Source organism: Kwoniella bestiolae, chromosome 1 (assembly GCF_000512585.2).
Source record: "Kwoniella bestiolae CBS 10118 chromosome 1, complete sequence".
In the NCBI taxonomy this organism is placed as follows: Eukaryota; Fungi; Basidiomycota; class Tremellomycetes; order Tremellales; family Cryptococcaceae; genus Kwoniella; species Kwoniella bestiolae.
In genome coordinates this window covers 980,932-996,740 of record NC_089241.1, presented here as the reverse complement: position 1 = coordinate 996,740, position 15,809 = coordinate 980,932, and the positions used below count along the sequence as shown (strand labels likewise).

Sequence of the window (15,809 nt, the reverse complement as noted above, 5' to 3'; positions counted from 1 at the left end):
CGATTCTCATTCTCATTCTCATATTCCCGTCTCATGTCACGTGATATGTAATGTCTTGCAGGTAGGAACGCGTTCACAAGCATCCAAGCTCACCATATAACTCAAAGTGAGCATGCATTGATGTCTTTTATCCCACCATATTCCTTCTCATCTCTTTTCAACACCACTTGACTGCCTCAAATCAATATTGCTAATCACAACCAACAATACAACATCTTGAAGTAACAATCGACTCTCTCAGCAGAAGAAACCCATTAAAAGATGCTACTAGCCCTCTCACCCTACCATACTCACAACATGACCACCCCGCACTCATCATCCCCTCTAAATCCCAACTCCCACGCCCGCTCTTCATCCCCACTCTCATCACCTACCCCAGGCCCAAGCTCGAGCTCAAGGCCCTTCCAATCATTCTCCCTCCCCTCCCCATCTCTCAAATCACCTTCGACCCCCCTCAAATCCACACGGTACATTAGACCCTCCAAACGAAGCTCCCTCCCCTCCTCATCCTCAACTACAGACCTATTTTCGGAAGGGACCACACCAATGGAAGGACAGATGTGGCGAGAGAAGTTCACTCGGAGGGTGGAAGCGAGGGAGAAGCGCAAGGCGGATAGGACGAGGGAGCTCGATAAGAGACGGGGTACGGGGGTGGGCGGGAGGGAGATGAGTGTAGAGGAGGAGGAGGCGGAGGATAGGAGAGCTCAGGAGGATGATGAGGAGGTGGGTCAAATTCTATTCTGACCTACATTCCACCCAATGGAGTGGACTGCCTCCATCATTGACCTAGCTGATCATATTGAAATTTGCTTGTAGATCTTCCGCCGTCTAGTAATTCTCCAACGCAAAAAATCCCAACACGCCTCCCTCGTATCGCATGAACAAGAGACGGGGGGCTCGGACCCCCTCACGCCTGAATTCTGGGAAGATGAGTTAGACCATCTTCAAAGGGAAGAACGGGAATTGATGGATCGTCTGGACCACCCAATGATGTCTTCACCGCCCCCCTCTGACCCAGGTCGTAGCGGGAAAGAGGAAGAGCTCGAAGAATGGCAGATCCAAGCTGCCCTTGCGGAGCAGGAGGAATTGGATCTTGAGGAAATGAGGTTGGCCGATCAGGTCGAACAAGCTTATTATGCTCGACACATCTCTCCCTCAATGCAAGATCAGATACGTCACTCTGAAAATCATGGTATGGGGATGGACGTTGATATGGATTTGGAGATGGATACACAGGTGGATTGGGAGGCGTTTGATTCGATGGACATTGAGTAGATCTTTCGTTGCGGTAGTGGTTGTGTTAGTTCAGAATTGAGATCGGAAGGGGAGTTTGGAGCTTGATTGTTTTCTCTTATATTTATCAGTTTCCAAGGTCTGAAGAGGCTTCTCTTGTTATACATTCGATTTTTATCTTTCTCCTCTTCAAGCTTGATTCTACCAGTAAATTCAGTTGTACATAACCATCTGCATGCTTCTTTGGTCTTTGTACATGCTTTCTCTTGTAATGGTCATGAATAAATGAATCAAAGTAGTGACAATCTCGAAACCAAATCGATGCAGGTCGTGGATTGAGAAATTCAAACATGCATATATGTAAAAGAGTATCTGCCTCATCACGTCCTTCCCTATATTCTTGTCACAATCGTTGCTCGCTACCTGTATCACCTATCCACCACTAACACCGTTTATCCAATGGCCAGTAATCGTCACTTTCTTGCCATCCTCCATTCAATCAGTGGCGACTGCTTTAGTATACCTGTGTGGACCAAATATTTGTCAGCTAATTGTGGTCAATTGCCCTTCATCTGACCAGCTCACCTTCTTCTTCTCATCGACTGAGAATCCTCCTGGACCGATGTTGACGAGTAAGAGGAGACCGCCGACGATGGCTATGGTGTAGGGATACATTATCAGCTACCTGCAACCCTCTCGTTGACCTTAAAAAGTATGGGCACTTACAAAGAGTTTGGAAGCTATACAAATTGAGATCATCCACCCAAATCAGCTTTACATTCCCTACATGAATACAGCTGAAATCTGAAATCACTCACAAGTCGTATTTCAGGAAATCCCGTTGAGGATGAGCCGAATGGACAGACCACCAATTATTGATGAACACGTTGAAGACCGACAACAGAACCACAAGGAAGGTAGCACTCCATTTGGCCTTGAATCCCACTGCGACCATTATACATGCTCCCAGTCCTACGATGGAGACGATGACTCGGGCGAAGGACCATGAGCCTTGGAAAATGAATCCGATGAATAGGAAGATGAGGAGGATTCGACCGGCGAGTTGGAAGCTGGATCATAATAAGACACTATGTCAGTACATGTATATCAGACGTCGACGGTGGGGAAGGGGGAACCGGAACCCAAAACTTACTACTTCCTTCGGTCGGTCTCGCTTATACTAGGTAATCCAGCGAACAACTTCTTCTTATTTTGTAATGAATCAGATAAGACCATGAGTAATCCTCCGATGACAGAGAGGTTTCGGAGGAAGAACGACAGGTCGAAGAGGAGTCCGTATCCGAGGCCTATCCAGTCAACAGACAGATCAATCAGCTTATGTCGAACCACGAGACCAAAGCTGACCCACCCTGAGCGACGACCACACCGAGTAGGCAGAAGACAGAGTAATCAGGGTATTTCTTGCCGATCACACCGAATGATCCTGCCAACATTGCCTATCAAATGGGTAATAAGCCATCAGCTATAAGCCCTCTCTGGAAGTGATCTTCAGAAAGCAGATTTGACTCACAAAGACGTTGATGAGGAGGAACAAGTGGGATAAACCCCATGGGAAGTGTCTGTGTCTTCAGGGAGTCGTGAGATTAGCTTCATTGTATATTCAATCGCCACATTGAACACGCAGAAGTCACGGAAGTTAAAGTACCACTCACTTTTGGAGGTACCACAATTGATCAGACCATTGAGTCATAATTCTGAGGGCGTCTACAAGTCATAACCCAGCAAGTCAGCTGAGCTACTGTATCGCCATGGGTTCAGGAAGCAGACAGCTCACCCTCAAGGAAAGTAACGACGATCAAGAATCTAGCCATAGCAGGAACGTAAGGTCTGATGGGCTATCAATGAACAGATGGACATTAGCTCCCCACTCCCAATTGGACGCATCCTCTCACACGAGTATGCTTATAGTGAGTGATAGACGGCACTCACCTGAGTATAAGCCTCAATCAAATCCTCAATCCTAGCAGTATACGCCTGAACCTTACCCAGCAAATCATCGTTCCCCCCTGCACCAAATGAAGCAGAGTTGGAAGGTCGCGAGATGGGGTCAGGGGTATATCCACCACCTTGCATACCCATCATGGGTTGTTGGCGTTGGGCGTTTGGGTTGAGGTGGATTCGTTGGGACATTGTGACTAATCGAATTTGGATGTTAGCTGATATGGTGGATGGGTCTTGGATTGTTACTCACTATCTGCTCCTACTGATTAGTGAAGGTATATGAGAGCAGAGGATATAAGAGGAAAGGTATAAAGTATAGGGTGGTGGTGGTGGTGGTGGTGTGAGTGGAGAGAGGTAAATGTCGCGTTGGCAGTGTTGGTGGTTTGAATGGGTGGCATAGCTGAAATGATCGTCATATCATACTAATCATACTAAAAAGTGAGCCTGATAATTGGTGATATTCAGGGTACTACTACTCAACACTGTATACTCCGGTAATGGCAATACACAGACAGCATGAAGATGGTAATGAATCCACCAAACAGATTCAATGGAATGCAATGCAATGCATCATAAGCCGTATCATACTCAAATACACAATGATAATGCATGATGCACATGTAAAGCCAAAGTCCTACAACACCCCTCCCGCTCTCCGCCTCCTTCCACCCCAATTCCCACTGATTACCTCCTCTTCCTCCTTCCTCTTCTTCCCCCCTCGCCCCTTTATACTCTCCAATCCCATCGCATATCGTCTCTCCCTCTCATCTTCGTCAATCTCTCCTGAGATCTCTCCACTAGTGAAGCCGGGTGGGTTGACATTATACGCGGGACCACCGAACCGTCTTCTACAGATCGACGAGCCGTGTTCCAGATACTCTGCTCGGGTGATTGGGTAGGTTGATAGGTATATCTCTGAGGTAGTCAAGGTCGTAGCTGCTACGTATGGTGGTGAGGCCGGACTACATGCACATCGACATTGGTCAATACCAGATCCTCGAGCATACCGGCACTCACTCGAATGCCTCATATATCCCTATCTCATAGTCGACAGGACATAACGCCTGTAAATCTCTTTCTCTATATTCCCATCATCAGCTTTCTCAATTCTACCAGTATGTTGGCAAGTCAAACCTACAATCTTTCGCCCAACGCTTCTATGTTCCCTAAACCACCGAAAATACCAATGTGAGCCCAGTACATCCCCCTTAGCTCTTCAGGCATCATCGATATGACATGTGCGATCGTTTCAGGTAATCCGGATTGCTTCAATCCTACCGTGTTCCGTTAGCATCTCGTACATACAGAGTAGACACGTAAACGTAAGGGGACCTACCAATATCAGAAGGGTTGAATAGCATTTCAGGTCCAGCAAACCTCTCATTCCCCATGATCAATATCTGCTCTTCATCCTCCTCAGCTCTCTTACTATGTCCGTTGGTTTTGTTATCCTGAGCATCAGCAGGAGGGTTCGCATTGGGGCCAGAGCGTATGTAGCCCGAGCGAGAGGTCGAGCGGGATGAGAAATCGGGTAAGACGTATTCTTGTACTATCGGGTTCTTCTTCACGCTCTGCCTGGTAAGATACAATCGTTAGAATTATGACGGTGCAATATATCGAGTATTCCAGGAAAATTTGGGAATTAGGCGTGTGATTGAGGGATATGTCGTTGAGACGAGCGAGAGGAAGACAGCTCACTTGCACAGCTCCAGATCCCTCTTCCAATCCATACTAACATATCCACAGGCTTCCCTCACATCATTCACCACATGCGTCTGATCAATCATATTCCACTGTCGGAACGATATGAGGTGTTTCAAGTGGTTCGTGAGGAGTTTACCTCCCACATCGATTCTATTGCAATGACATGTAATCAGCTTGTTTATCTCTCCCCGTTCATCCAGGCTTCTGAGACCAGGAGAGAGGGTAAGATACACACCTCTTAACATGTTCCCAGACTATCTGACCATCTCTCAGCGGTATCACATGAGTAAAAGAATACCCAACATCCACAACGATCATACATTCCGGTGGAATGCCCGACTCGTCCTCGAATAGTCCTCCGTAAGGTATCAATGCAGCAGCTGTTCTCCTAGGGCATCAGCTGAGCTATCGAGGTTACTAGAAGGATCAAAAGCTGACTCACGAGTACATCTAAAATAACTCTGAAACTCCCATTCCTCAAATACCATCTGATCGTACGTCTCCGCTATATTCGGCAGATTGAAGTACGGTTCCGTCACCAGTAAGCTCGACTCGGAAGGGTTCACCTATACATACGATAGAGTCATCAGCGTACTCCCCCTAACAGAGCAATAGTCAATGAAAGATCAAGCTGAAACGCACATTCAGTCCTTGCGGTGAGAACACCCTATCCCAAATGATCTTCTCCGCGTCCCAATTCACCAACATCCCCTATAAATCTTTGTAAGCTATCTCCATACAACCCGAGGGCGGTCTCTATTACGAAGCTCACACGTTCAAATGGTCTTCTGTAGACTATACCGGATAAATCCCGACAATCATCAATCTCGTCGCTGACGTACACCTTCTTGTCCGTTCTTGAACGAGCTATAGAGTTTGGAAAGATTCTACGAATCGAAATGAGCGGGCGATATCAGCCAAGAGACCAGCGATCTGACGTGAGAGATATAGCTACGTAGGCAAATGCGGGCTACAAGAGTATTGTGTTAGGCCCAACTCACCTAGGCTCCCAGTCTATCCCACTGATACCAGCTTTGATACTATACGCCCCATTATCCAGTATCACTATAGGCGGGGTCGTCATCTCGATGCTATATGATTTGCATGTTTTGATGGATTATCCTTGGAGTGATATCAGCAGTCAAGAATGAGAGAGAGCGAAGAGAAAGTTGAAAACATCAATAACAACCTTCCGAGGTGTTTGCTTCCGCCGGAACTGCGAGTGTTATAAGTTGGTGTCTCTAATTGTGGCCATTTCGACCAAGATGGGTGAGGTTCAAGTTGTTATGAGTCATTGTACATATCTGTGATTATCTGTTGATACCAAGCAAGCGCGAGAGTGATTGAGATGGTATTGAGTCATGATGCAGCAGTCTAGAGATCAGTGTTCAGCCATGAAACAAGCAATGGTACTGGCAAGTCGATCATTCCGCTGCAGAGGCGGTACTCGCACACTGTGCATTAATTATGGGTATCAACGGATCCAAACTATCTACAACGTATCATGCAAAAGCTACAGGACACAAACGTACAAGCGCACAATATACAAACTTCAATACAAATAGAGACATACGTATCGCACTCTCTCAGATCATCCCTCTACACAGGTCCACAATCAGTACAGATCAACCAGCTACTTCCTCCTCCGCTTGAGCTTCTAGTCCCTCTCCTATTGAAGAACCCATTAGGAAATTTCCTATCCCACACCTTGCCCAGCTCATATACTACATACCCCATACCAGGCAACAACCCCATGAACATAAAGTTCGCTCCAACAAGTACGATCGTCCCGCTGTCGCCCACCATTCCCGTTGAGTTCTGCGATTGTATAAGGTAATTCGCAATTTCCTGGAAATACAACAAACAAACTACGAAAGGAGTTGTGATCAAGGCAATCGATATCCACTTGAGTATCGATCGTGCACCTTTCGCGGCGGTCTTTTTGGAATGGAGGAGAGAATACCATGAGATAGCCAAGTTGAGGAGCAGAACAAGGAAGACGAAGTTGGTTATGCCAAAGACTTGAGCATTGGTCAATCCCCCGGCGAATTCACTTAGGGATTTGATCGTAGCTGATACATCCGCTGCGTCCGAGAATGTCGATGTAGTAGAGCTTGAGCCGGCCGCAGAGAGGTAGGCCAGACTCATTGTCTGTCTAAATACCAAGGCCGTTCCAATTACTTGACAGATAAATACAGATAGTCTGACGATAGTCCATAGACTGAATCGCTTGATGAATGACCTGAAACCATGGAACTTCCTATCCATCAGAATAACCCTTTCAGACACTTCAACCGCGCTCCTCAATTTTCTCAAAAGCCACGATCTAGAGGATTCCTTCTCATGTGGATTGGAGGCTTTCTCCAATGTGGCGTAGATTAGACATCCCAGTAGGGGGATACAGATTATGTTCCAAAGACTGATAAACACGAAGAAAGAGGTGGATTCTACTCCGTTGGACTGGAACATGTTGAAGAACCAAGTTTGCGTTAGTTGCAGATCGAAGCCTAGTTCATCGGGGGAGTTGGCTCGTTTACTCAGTCTGCTAGAGGGAGTAGAGGAAGCGGCAGAGAGAGATCCGGAGGAAATTGATAACATCGAGAAAAGTTGTCTGGTTATTTCAACGTAGAGGATAAATTCAATCGCAGAGAATGAAGACCAAAACGGCGCGTTCTTGAGGATATTCCATCCGGCTCGAAGGTGGATTTTGGGTCTCCAAGAGATAGAAGAGGTATTGTATTCCCTCATATAGCTATCATCGTCATCGCCCAGACCACCGTGGCTAGAAGAGTTTAACTTCTTTTCTTGCTTTCTGATCGATTCTTCTTGTCTTCTCGCCATCTTCTCGTCTTCCTTCTTTCGACTCGCTTCAGCTTTGGCCTGGTCGCTTTCATCTTCTGCCCTAGCTTGCCGAGATTGTTCAGCATTTTGACGGGGCTGGTCTCTGCGGCGGTGCTGTTGATCAGGATCATCAGTCTCGGTATCCTGCGAATCGCTATCTGAGCCAATTTGAGTCGTCCGATTATTATGACGGATGTCCCTTCTAGGCTCGTCCACCGCATCTTTCGGCGCTGAAACATCTCGTGGTCTACGTGGCGCGTCGTTCAGATCATCGTCATCCGAGTCAGTATCGCCATCTTGTCCAATTCGACCATCCCTCCTGCCGCCTTTGATGGAATGGTCCCATCTGGATCTCTCGTCTCTTCCGTTACTTCGGGGTCCGCCTCGGGGTGTTATATCGTCCTGCGAAGTGTCTTCGGGTCTAGCCTGATTAGGTCGTCCCCTAGGATTTTGCGCCCTATCATCTTCCGCAAGTAAAATATCTTCCTCTTCGTCATGTTCACCACCTCCAAATTTTCTATCACCCCTTCGTGCCCTACGTCCGAACTGAGCATTTCGTCCACCGGCTTTTCGGATGTCCCGGTCATCATCCTCTTCATTCTCTTCTACATCAACTCCGGCCTTGCTCCTCCTGTCCTGACGTCTGGATCGGCCAGCTCGGACCTCGTCCTCACTGTTCTCCTGGCCTTGATCTGCAGTACGTCTACCACCTCTAGAACGGTGACCCAATGCCCCTCTGTCCTGATCCTGAGTTGTTCCGCCAGCATCTCTTCTGCCTTTGGCCCGCGGGGTAGATTCCCGGTCTTCATCGGACACATCAGAATCACTGACTACAGCGCCATTCTCCCTCTCTCTGAAACGTCCTGCTCGTCTCCTGGCTCTTGCATTCACGATTGGTCGAGACCTGGGCGACAGCGGACTGATAGAAGGTGAATCCCCGCCTCCACGATTAGATCTCATTCTTCGACGACCATGATTTTGAGCCCCATCCTCTTCAGCATCGGATTGGTAGTAATCTTCCGATACTTCCTTGCTTCTTTCTCCCTTGTTCTGTTTGCTTTCAAATTTGACTCCCTTCCTTCTCCCATGACCCATCGTCCTCATGTCAGATTTCAGCTCATCTTCCTCTTCTTCATCTCTCGAGCGAACTCGATCGCCTCTTACGTCTACATCGGATCTAACGGGCACTCTGTTCGGCTTGGTACCCTCCCTATTGGGAGGTTTGAGCGGTCGAGTCTCATCCCGAGTTTCCTCTTCTTCCAACGTAGAGTCAACCCCGGTGGATCTACCGACATCCCTCTGCTCGACATCAGGTACAAAAGTGGTATGGACTTGCAAAGGCGATTGCTGCTGATGTCTTTCCAGTAGATCCTGCTGGAATTTTTCGAATGAAGCGTCCCTACCCTGCGCTTTTGAAGAGTATAGCTTCTGAAAATCACTCAATGTGTCCCTGTGAGACTTTTGGATGGAAGCGCGGCTGTGAGGTACGGGTCGTTTCTCTTTCTGACCAGGCAAAGCGTTACCAGTGGCCGGTATCACGTCTCCAGTATGTTCGAACAAGTCTGCCTTATCTGTCTTATGGTCACCTTGTCTGGCATCTACTGGTCGTTCAGCAAGCTTGGGCTCCCTATCTTCGTCAAGATCCAGACCAGGTCTAGTAGCAGCCATGCTCATTCCCGGATCCTCAGATTCATCATCATCCTCTCTCTTAACTCTGCGTGCATGTCGCAAATTATCCCTCGTCATCTGTGCGTCTTGCAGTGCCCTATTGATCATTTTTTCTCTCGAAGAGTGAGGTGACACTTCACGGATCTTTTCGTCTTCTCTAGGTCGAGCCGTCACTTCAGCTCTTTTTGGAACTCTTTCATCATCGTCCTTAGATATCATCTTGACGGGCGAAATGCGAGACTCTTCAACATCTTTCTTCACCGCTCGTCGAGTATCCATTGGTTCATCAGCATCCGCTCGGGACGTTTCTTTACTAGGCACAAGTGGAGCTTCCAATCCTGGCCGTTTGACCTCTGGCTTTCGGGCTGGGGCAACTTCCGACCACGCCTGTTCAGGTCTATTCTCTTTGCCAATCTTGTATTCTGGAACGGACGTTTGGTGCACTTGTACAACTTCATTTTGCTCAGGATTTGGAAGATCCTCAGGCCAATCCCATGAAGTGGCATTGTCCCCGCCTATGGGTCTTCGAGGTTCCTCGCTTTGTCTTCTAGGTTCTTCAGTCGATTCGTGTCTTACCGGTCTGATATGATCGGAAGATCCAACCTCATCTCGAGCACCACGTTGAGTGTTGGCGAATTCTTCTTCCCACATTTGCCGATGGAATCCATCAATCGGATCTTCGCCTTCCATGGGCCATCTGCCATGTTCCTCCCTGAACTCACGCGGCACACGCGGTCTACCTGTGTGATCCGGATATTCATCGAGTCTAACTCTCCCAGTATGTGCGAAAAGATCTCTTCCGTCATCGTGGCGGTCTTTAGGATCGATTGATATCTTGGGAGGAGCAGATCGTTCATGAACTTCGATTTCTCGATCTTCGTCAGTCCCATATCCCGAATCGTAACCCCCCGATTTCTCGCCAACAGCAATCTCCTCAGGGATGGGTCTGGAATTGTTGTACTCCTTCTCTGATTGCACGATGGGACGGACATTGGCATGAGTAGGTCGACTTAGATCCGGTTCATCTTCATATAAGCTGTAGTCCACTTCAGGATCGGCCGTAAGTCGAACTCTGGTTGTGTTCTCCCGCTCTTCGGCTGGTGGCTCAGCACTTGCAGCTAAAGCCAAAGCACCTTGTCTCCTGGACGTATGAACCGTAGCCCGACCGTCGGGAGCCCCGATGTCTGCATCCTCGGCAGGTACTGGACCAGGCCGCGTAGACGCCATTTGCATATTAGACCTTCCTCCTGCCTCTTGGACATGGTCATCACGAGCTTGATGGGCGAGAGTGGGCCTTACATTGGTTGTGTCCTCTCGATCTTCTCGTTGAGCATCCGTAGAAGGTAATTTCCCGGTCTCTTCATATTCCTTGATCTGTTCTTCATTGAGATGAGAGACATCCATTACCACTCGATTGGGTTCACCATTCTCATGAGCCCTCTCTTGTCTTTGTCTTTGTCCTTGATTCTGTCTTCTCCTTTCCCTTCTAGCTTCGGATTGAGTATCCAATCTATGCTGTACAGAGGGGTTCTCTTGAGCTTTTTCTCTTCGTTGATGTTGTCGAGTACCGACGGGCTCTTCACCCTCCATCAACTGTCTTTGTCGAGTTGGATGAGTCGTATTGCGTTCTGGCTCAGGCTCTCTAGGTCCAGCTTCAGATCTGTCAGTGTTTCGCCTCACACCTCCAGCTTCCCTGATCAGCACATCTACCATATCTTCCAAGAGCTTCTTCCCGTCCGTCTCAAGTGCATGATCGGTCATTTTCTTCATTTTTTTGTGCCATTTGGCACTAGCTTCCATCTTCACCCGAACATTATCTCTGGCGCTCAGACCATCACACGAATCAACGCTCTCCTCAATAATGTTGCGCCAGAATTCCCATTGTCTCACTGGGCCTGAGAGTTGGGCTGAGGTCGGCGCCCTATCAAGCTCATCGACTGGACCTCTTGAGGGCCCTGATTCCTCTAAAGCCAGTGGAGTTGGTCTCCTTCTTTCGACCTCTGATGGCCATTCTTCCATGATTTCCTGGTTATGCTGGGTCCTTCTCACAGAGGGAAGCGGAGAGCGTTCGTGTTCGGTGGCCAACGCATGGGTTCGCTCGATAATTCTGGAATCGGTCTCAGTGTTGATGTTAACCCTCTGTCTGCGCTGATACTCCTCAACAGAATCATCAACCAGTCTCGCTAAGAGCTCCTCCTCGCTCATATGAGGATTGTCACGGACCAATCGCTCCTTTCCTTCCTTCCAGTCCCTCTTCGCTCTCTCCCGGAGAAATGCCTTCCCTCCCGGATTCAGACCTTTCACGAAGTTGATCCTGTTGTTGATGATATTTTCGAAAGGGTATGGATCATGATCCGAATGCAAGTTGTCGGTGCCTCGCTGACTTTGGATTGGCGATGAGCTGATATTGATTGTGCGCTCATGTCTTTGTCCCCCACCTGAGGACCCTTGGACAATCGTTGGTCGAGCCGCAATGTCGACTCCTACCCTTCTTCTCTCTCGACCATCATTCTCCTCCACACCACTTCGTCTGCCATGCTCAGTGACCAGGTTTACAGGCACCGTATCGACATCTTGTCTCACAAGCTCGTCTAATCTCTCATGATCGGTGAGTTCACCTGAGAAGTCCATATCAGCAACGGCACTACCACTGCCAGTCAAAGGTCAGATATATCAACTCACCCGATCTCATCTCCTGTCGTATATCATCCGCATTCTCCACTCGCGGAGTCCTCCTTTGACCGACAGGTGTAGCAGGCAACTCGAAGATCTCCGTCTCCTGTTTCGGTTGCACATTGAGGGGTACAGTTTCACTTGCATGTTCAGTCTCGGCTTGACGTTCCACTGCTTCATCATCTGACTGGTCGAGTCGTCTGTTTTCGCGCAGTGCGAAATGTCTTCGATTTTGCTGATTTGGTCCTTGAGGTCTATCAGGTCTGACAAGTACTTCATCTGCGAATATAGAAGATCGATCAGTCCATACACAAATCAGTCATGATCATGAAAGCACACAAAAATCACTGACGTCGTGGACTTTCCGGTCTGACAGTAACGTTCATCTCCGTGTTCACTCGCTCGGCGTGTCCGAGAGTGATCTCTCCAGCCTTCTCAGCTGATTCGACACTAGTGTCATCAAGTTCCACACTTTCGGTCTCATTCTGGATCCTTCTTCTCTGTCCCGGTGCTCTGACCCGTTGCTCCTCCTCTTCAATTTGGTGATGTTGTTGCTTGGTTTGCAACTGAGTATCCTCACCTTGACCTAACCTATGACCAGTCTTCGAGAAGCTATCTTCGTCAGCATCCATATGTTGTAACCTTAACTTCGCAAGTCGTTCCCTCTCCTTCACACTGATATTTGCATCATCACCCTCTTCTTGCAGGATCGTCCGATCAAGTCTCTCATCCCGGCCTGACTCATAATTTCGTAATCTCAATCTAGCCATGTCCTCTCTCTCAGTCCTACTGAGCGAAGGATTCTCTCTCGCCAATTCATCTTCGATTGTCGCTTGGTTGAGTTGTCGACGTTGAGCCAAGATGGGATTGACAGGTACTTGTTGACCTTGTTGAAGTTGATAATTAGGGATATTCTGTAAAGGTATACCATCATCTTGGTATATAGGTTGCTGAGGTACTCTCCTTCTCACCCTAGCCTGACCACCCATCTCATACTCCTCTTCATATTCTTCTATCCCTCTACCACCACGCACTCGCTCCCTATTCCTATTCCTCTGTCGATAGAACTCTTGATACGGATCATCATGTTGCATCTTCCTCAACTTCGGTCTCCCATTCCTATCGGTATGCCTCTCATATAATGGTTCTTCCTCCTCTTCATCGAATCCAACCCCAACTCTACCATTCCGGAGCCTTTCTCTCCTCACTTTTGCTCTTCGTCTTTCCGCACGCACAACCTCGTCTTCGGAATCACCCACTTCGTTCCTCTCTTTTCTCCTCAATCTCACCCTCTCCTCCTCATCCTCACTAATCGGCACTCTTCGCTTCTCCTTCCTCTTGACTCGTCTACCATCTTTGTCAACAGTAACGTATTCTTCCTCACTCTCATCATTCCTTATCGCCTGCCTCAATCTCTCCCTTTTCTTCCTACTCCTTTCTCGTTCATACAATGCTTCCTCCTCGCTCTCCCCGAGAGTACCCCTGATACGTACTTTCGCCGTTCGTCTTCCAGGGGACAGTATCTTTTCAGCCCCAGCTTCTGAATCAGTAACCAGAATTTCCTCGCTTTTGACTCTTCCAGTATCACGATCGACCACTTTGACTTTCTGCTTCCTCATCTTTTTGGCTCTTTCGGGAGATACGGGGATCTTCTCTCTCTCTCTCTCTTTTCGGGTTCTCACTCGCGCCTTCTCATAATCATCTGGAACCCCAATCTCCTGTTTTTGTCGTTCTTTCCGTCTAGCTCCCTCTTTCTCTCGTTGACTTTCCTCAGCTACAGGTGTAGGTAGATTGACGGCTCGGGGTGAGACAAGTCCGTTTCTCACCTTCTCTCGTCGTTTGACTCTTTCGCCATTTTCAGCCTGACATACAGCACGGCACGCATCGTATCAGTTTCGTGGTTCGTGACAGAAACGTGATAGAATCACTTACAGGTATTCCAGGTCTGAGCGGAGATAGATTGGTGACTCTCTCTCCTTTCTCTTCGATATATACGGGGTTCAGATCCTAATATGGCACACAGCGAATGCATCAGTATTTTGAAGCTTCATCGGGCGATCTCAATAGAATTCAAAGATATGCGATGATTAGAATTGCCATACAGTCCTATACCCATCTGACCGGTACTGGATAGTCTGCCACTCACAATTGGACTCATCCCGCCCTTAACTCTAATCGGACTGAGAGGTACACCCCCCCTCCTATCTTGAGCTAGATCCCCAAACATCGTAGGATTATACCTATCACCTCCAGCCGGTCCAAGCGTCTCACCCAATCCAGGTACCTCGAGTAGCTCACTCAGTCTTCTAGGTCTAAGATCTATCCCCTCCCCCTTCCTCTCCCGGCCTTGAAGGATATCTTGTAGATCATTTAACTCGTCATTGTGTAGATCCTGAGCCGAGAAATGGGATTTGGCAGGTTTAGCCGAGCTGTAAGTAAACGGATCAATCTCCATCCCAGGAGGCATGAATGCCGTCTTTAACTCCAATGGCGTGAGGGGCGTTAAGATTTCTGATTCCATGGAGGAGGAAGAGGAAGATACCAGAGATGGGACTTCGCGGAAAGGTTTGTACCGCGGTATAGCCACTGGAGTCCTGGGGAATACACCAGCCATGGCCACATGGACAGTATCGAATCCAGAGGGCGTACGGGCCGTACCCAGCATGACGGGATCGAAGGGTGGTCTTCTGCCTCCGCCATGTTGAGATTGTTCGACAGGTAATGAGGCGGTTTGGGGGTTCCCGGGCATTCCCCCTACAGGGATTGCAGGTCCGCCACCTCCACCAGGGTACCATCCCCCACCATACCCATAGCCGTTGTCTCCTTCGTACCAGGATGAATCGGTTGGAGGTCCACCCCATGAATCCCATGAGGGTCCACCGCGCGGATCCCATGGAGGTCCACCACCTCCGAATCCAGGACCACCATCCGACCCACCAGACGAAGGCGGATCACCATGGTACGTCACACTCATAGGCGGATCATCGGACGAAGATCGAATCTTGAGCTTGAGATTCGGTGTGATCTGGAAAGTACTATCCAAATAACTTGAAGGCCCAGGTCCAGGTTCTGGCCCTGGTCCAGAACCACCACCACCTTTAGAGTTGTCGTCGTCGGAATCGGGGGGTTTGTCTTTGGAAGGATCATAATTCGTAGAAGCGGGGGTATCGGGTGGTTTCTTATTGTCATCATCATTCTTGTTCCTTCGTTTGTCGTTATCCCTCTTGTTTTTGTTGTCATCATGGTTGTTCCTATCTCGATCTTTCTTACCATCATCATCCCCAGATCTCTGCCTATCTTTTCTACCGTCATCATTCCCTTTGCCTCTCCCACCATCTCTGTTCCGCTTATATGCCCAGGTTCAGGTGAAGAGCGAGAACGCAAGGATCGCTCCTAACACGGCTACGATGGTCAGTGCCTCTCGAGCGGCGGCATCGGGGTTGGCCATTTTGTGATATTATAAAGGCTGACCGGAGCCTAGGTTGGGTATATGGTCGAAAGTCTCGCTCTATATCTGTCTATGTGAATCGCTGTAAGTAAAGAATGTATAAAGTAGTTGAATCACTAGACTATTGACTGACTAGGTATAAATCGGTATGCTGTATAAGAGAAAAAGTCAAACGTAGGACACCAACCAATGATCTATCAGTCTAATCTAGCGGTGGTCGCTCGGTGGAACATGTCATCGACCCATACACCCTTTGGAGCAAATCACCAAAGGATGTCAG

General features: G+C 48.3%; 4 protein-coding genes across 4 annotated transcripts; 1 reads left to right on the top strand and 3 right to left on the bottom strand.

Moving 5' to 3' along the window:
• Positions 1 to 261: 261 nt before the first annotated feature.
• I302_100373 (uncharacterized protein) lies at positions 262 to 1,275 on the top strand (the record flags this gene model as incomplete). The annotated part of the gene is made up of 2 exons (XM_019190392.2): positions 262 to 723; positions 817 to 1,275. The coding sequence occupies 2 exons, from the start codon at positions 262 to 264 to the stop codon at positions 1,273 to 1,275; spliced, it is 921 nt and encodes a 306-aa protein (XP_019047140.2).
• A 772-nt stretch (positions 1,276 to 2,047) lies between these two features.
• I302_100372 (uncharacterized protein) lies at positions 2,048 to 3,384 on the bottom strand (the record flags this gene model as incomplete). Its single annotated transcript, XM_019190391.2, has 7 exons — positions 2,048 to 2,303; positions 2,387 to 2,540; positions 2,603 to 2,690; positions 2,765 to 2,819; positions 2,907 to 2,958; positions 3,029 to 3,089; positions 3,184 to 3,384. 7 exons carry the CDS (start codon positions 3,382 to 3,384, stop codon positions 2,048 to 2,050), a joined length of 867 nt encoding a protein of 288 aa, XP_019047139.2.
• Positions 3,385 to 3,829: 445 nt separating this feature from the next.
• I302_100371 (actin-like protein ARP6) lies at positions 3,830 to 5,983 on the bottom strand (the record flags this gene model as incomplete). Its single annotated transcript, XM_019190390.1, has 10 exons — positions 3,830 to 4,157; positions 4,213 to 4,275; positions 4,334 to 4,469; positions 4,532 to 4,770; positions 4,894 to 5,049; positions 5,135 to 5,279; positions 5,342 to 5,465; positions 5,542 to 5,610; positions 5,672 to 5,786; positions 5,901 to 5,983. 10 exons carry the CDS (start codon positions 5,981 to 5,983, stop codon positions 3,830 to 3,832), a joined length of 1,458 nt encoding a protein of 485 aa, XP_019047138.1.
• A 515-nt stretch (positions 5,984 to 6,498) lies between these two features.
• On the bottom strand, positions 6,499 to 15,529 carry I302_100370 (uncharacterized protein; the record flags this gene model as incomplete). Its single annotated transcript, XM_019190389.1, has 6 exons — positions 6,499 to 12,026; positions 12,091 to 12,360; positions 12,434 to 13,943; positions 14,014 to 14,088; positions 14,228 to 15,419; positions 15,480 to 15,529. The coding sequence occupies 6 exons, from the start codon at positions 15,527 to 15,529 to the stop codon at positions 6,499 to 6,501; spliced, it is 8,625 nt and encodes a 2,874-aa protein (XP_019047137.1).
• Positions 15,530 to 15,809: the final 280 nt, after the last annotated feature.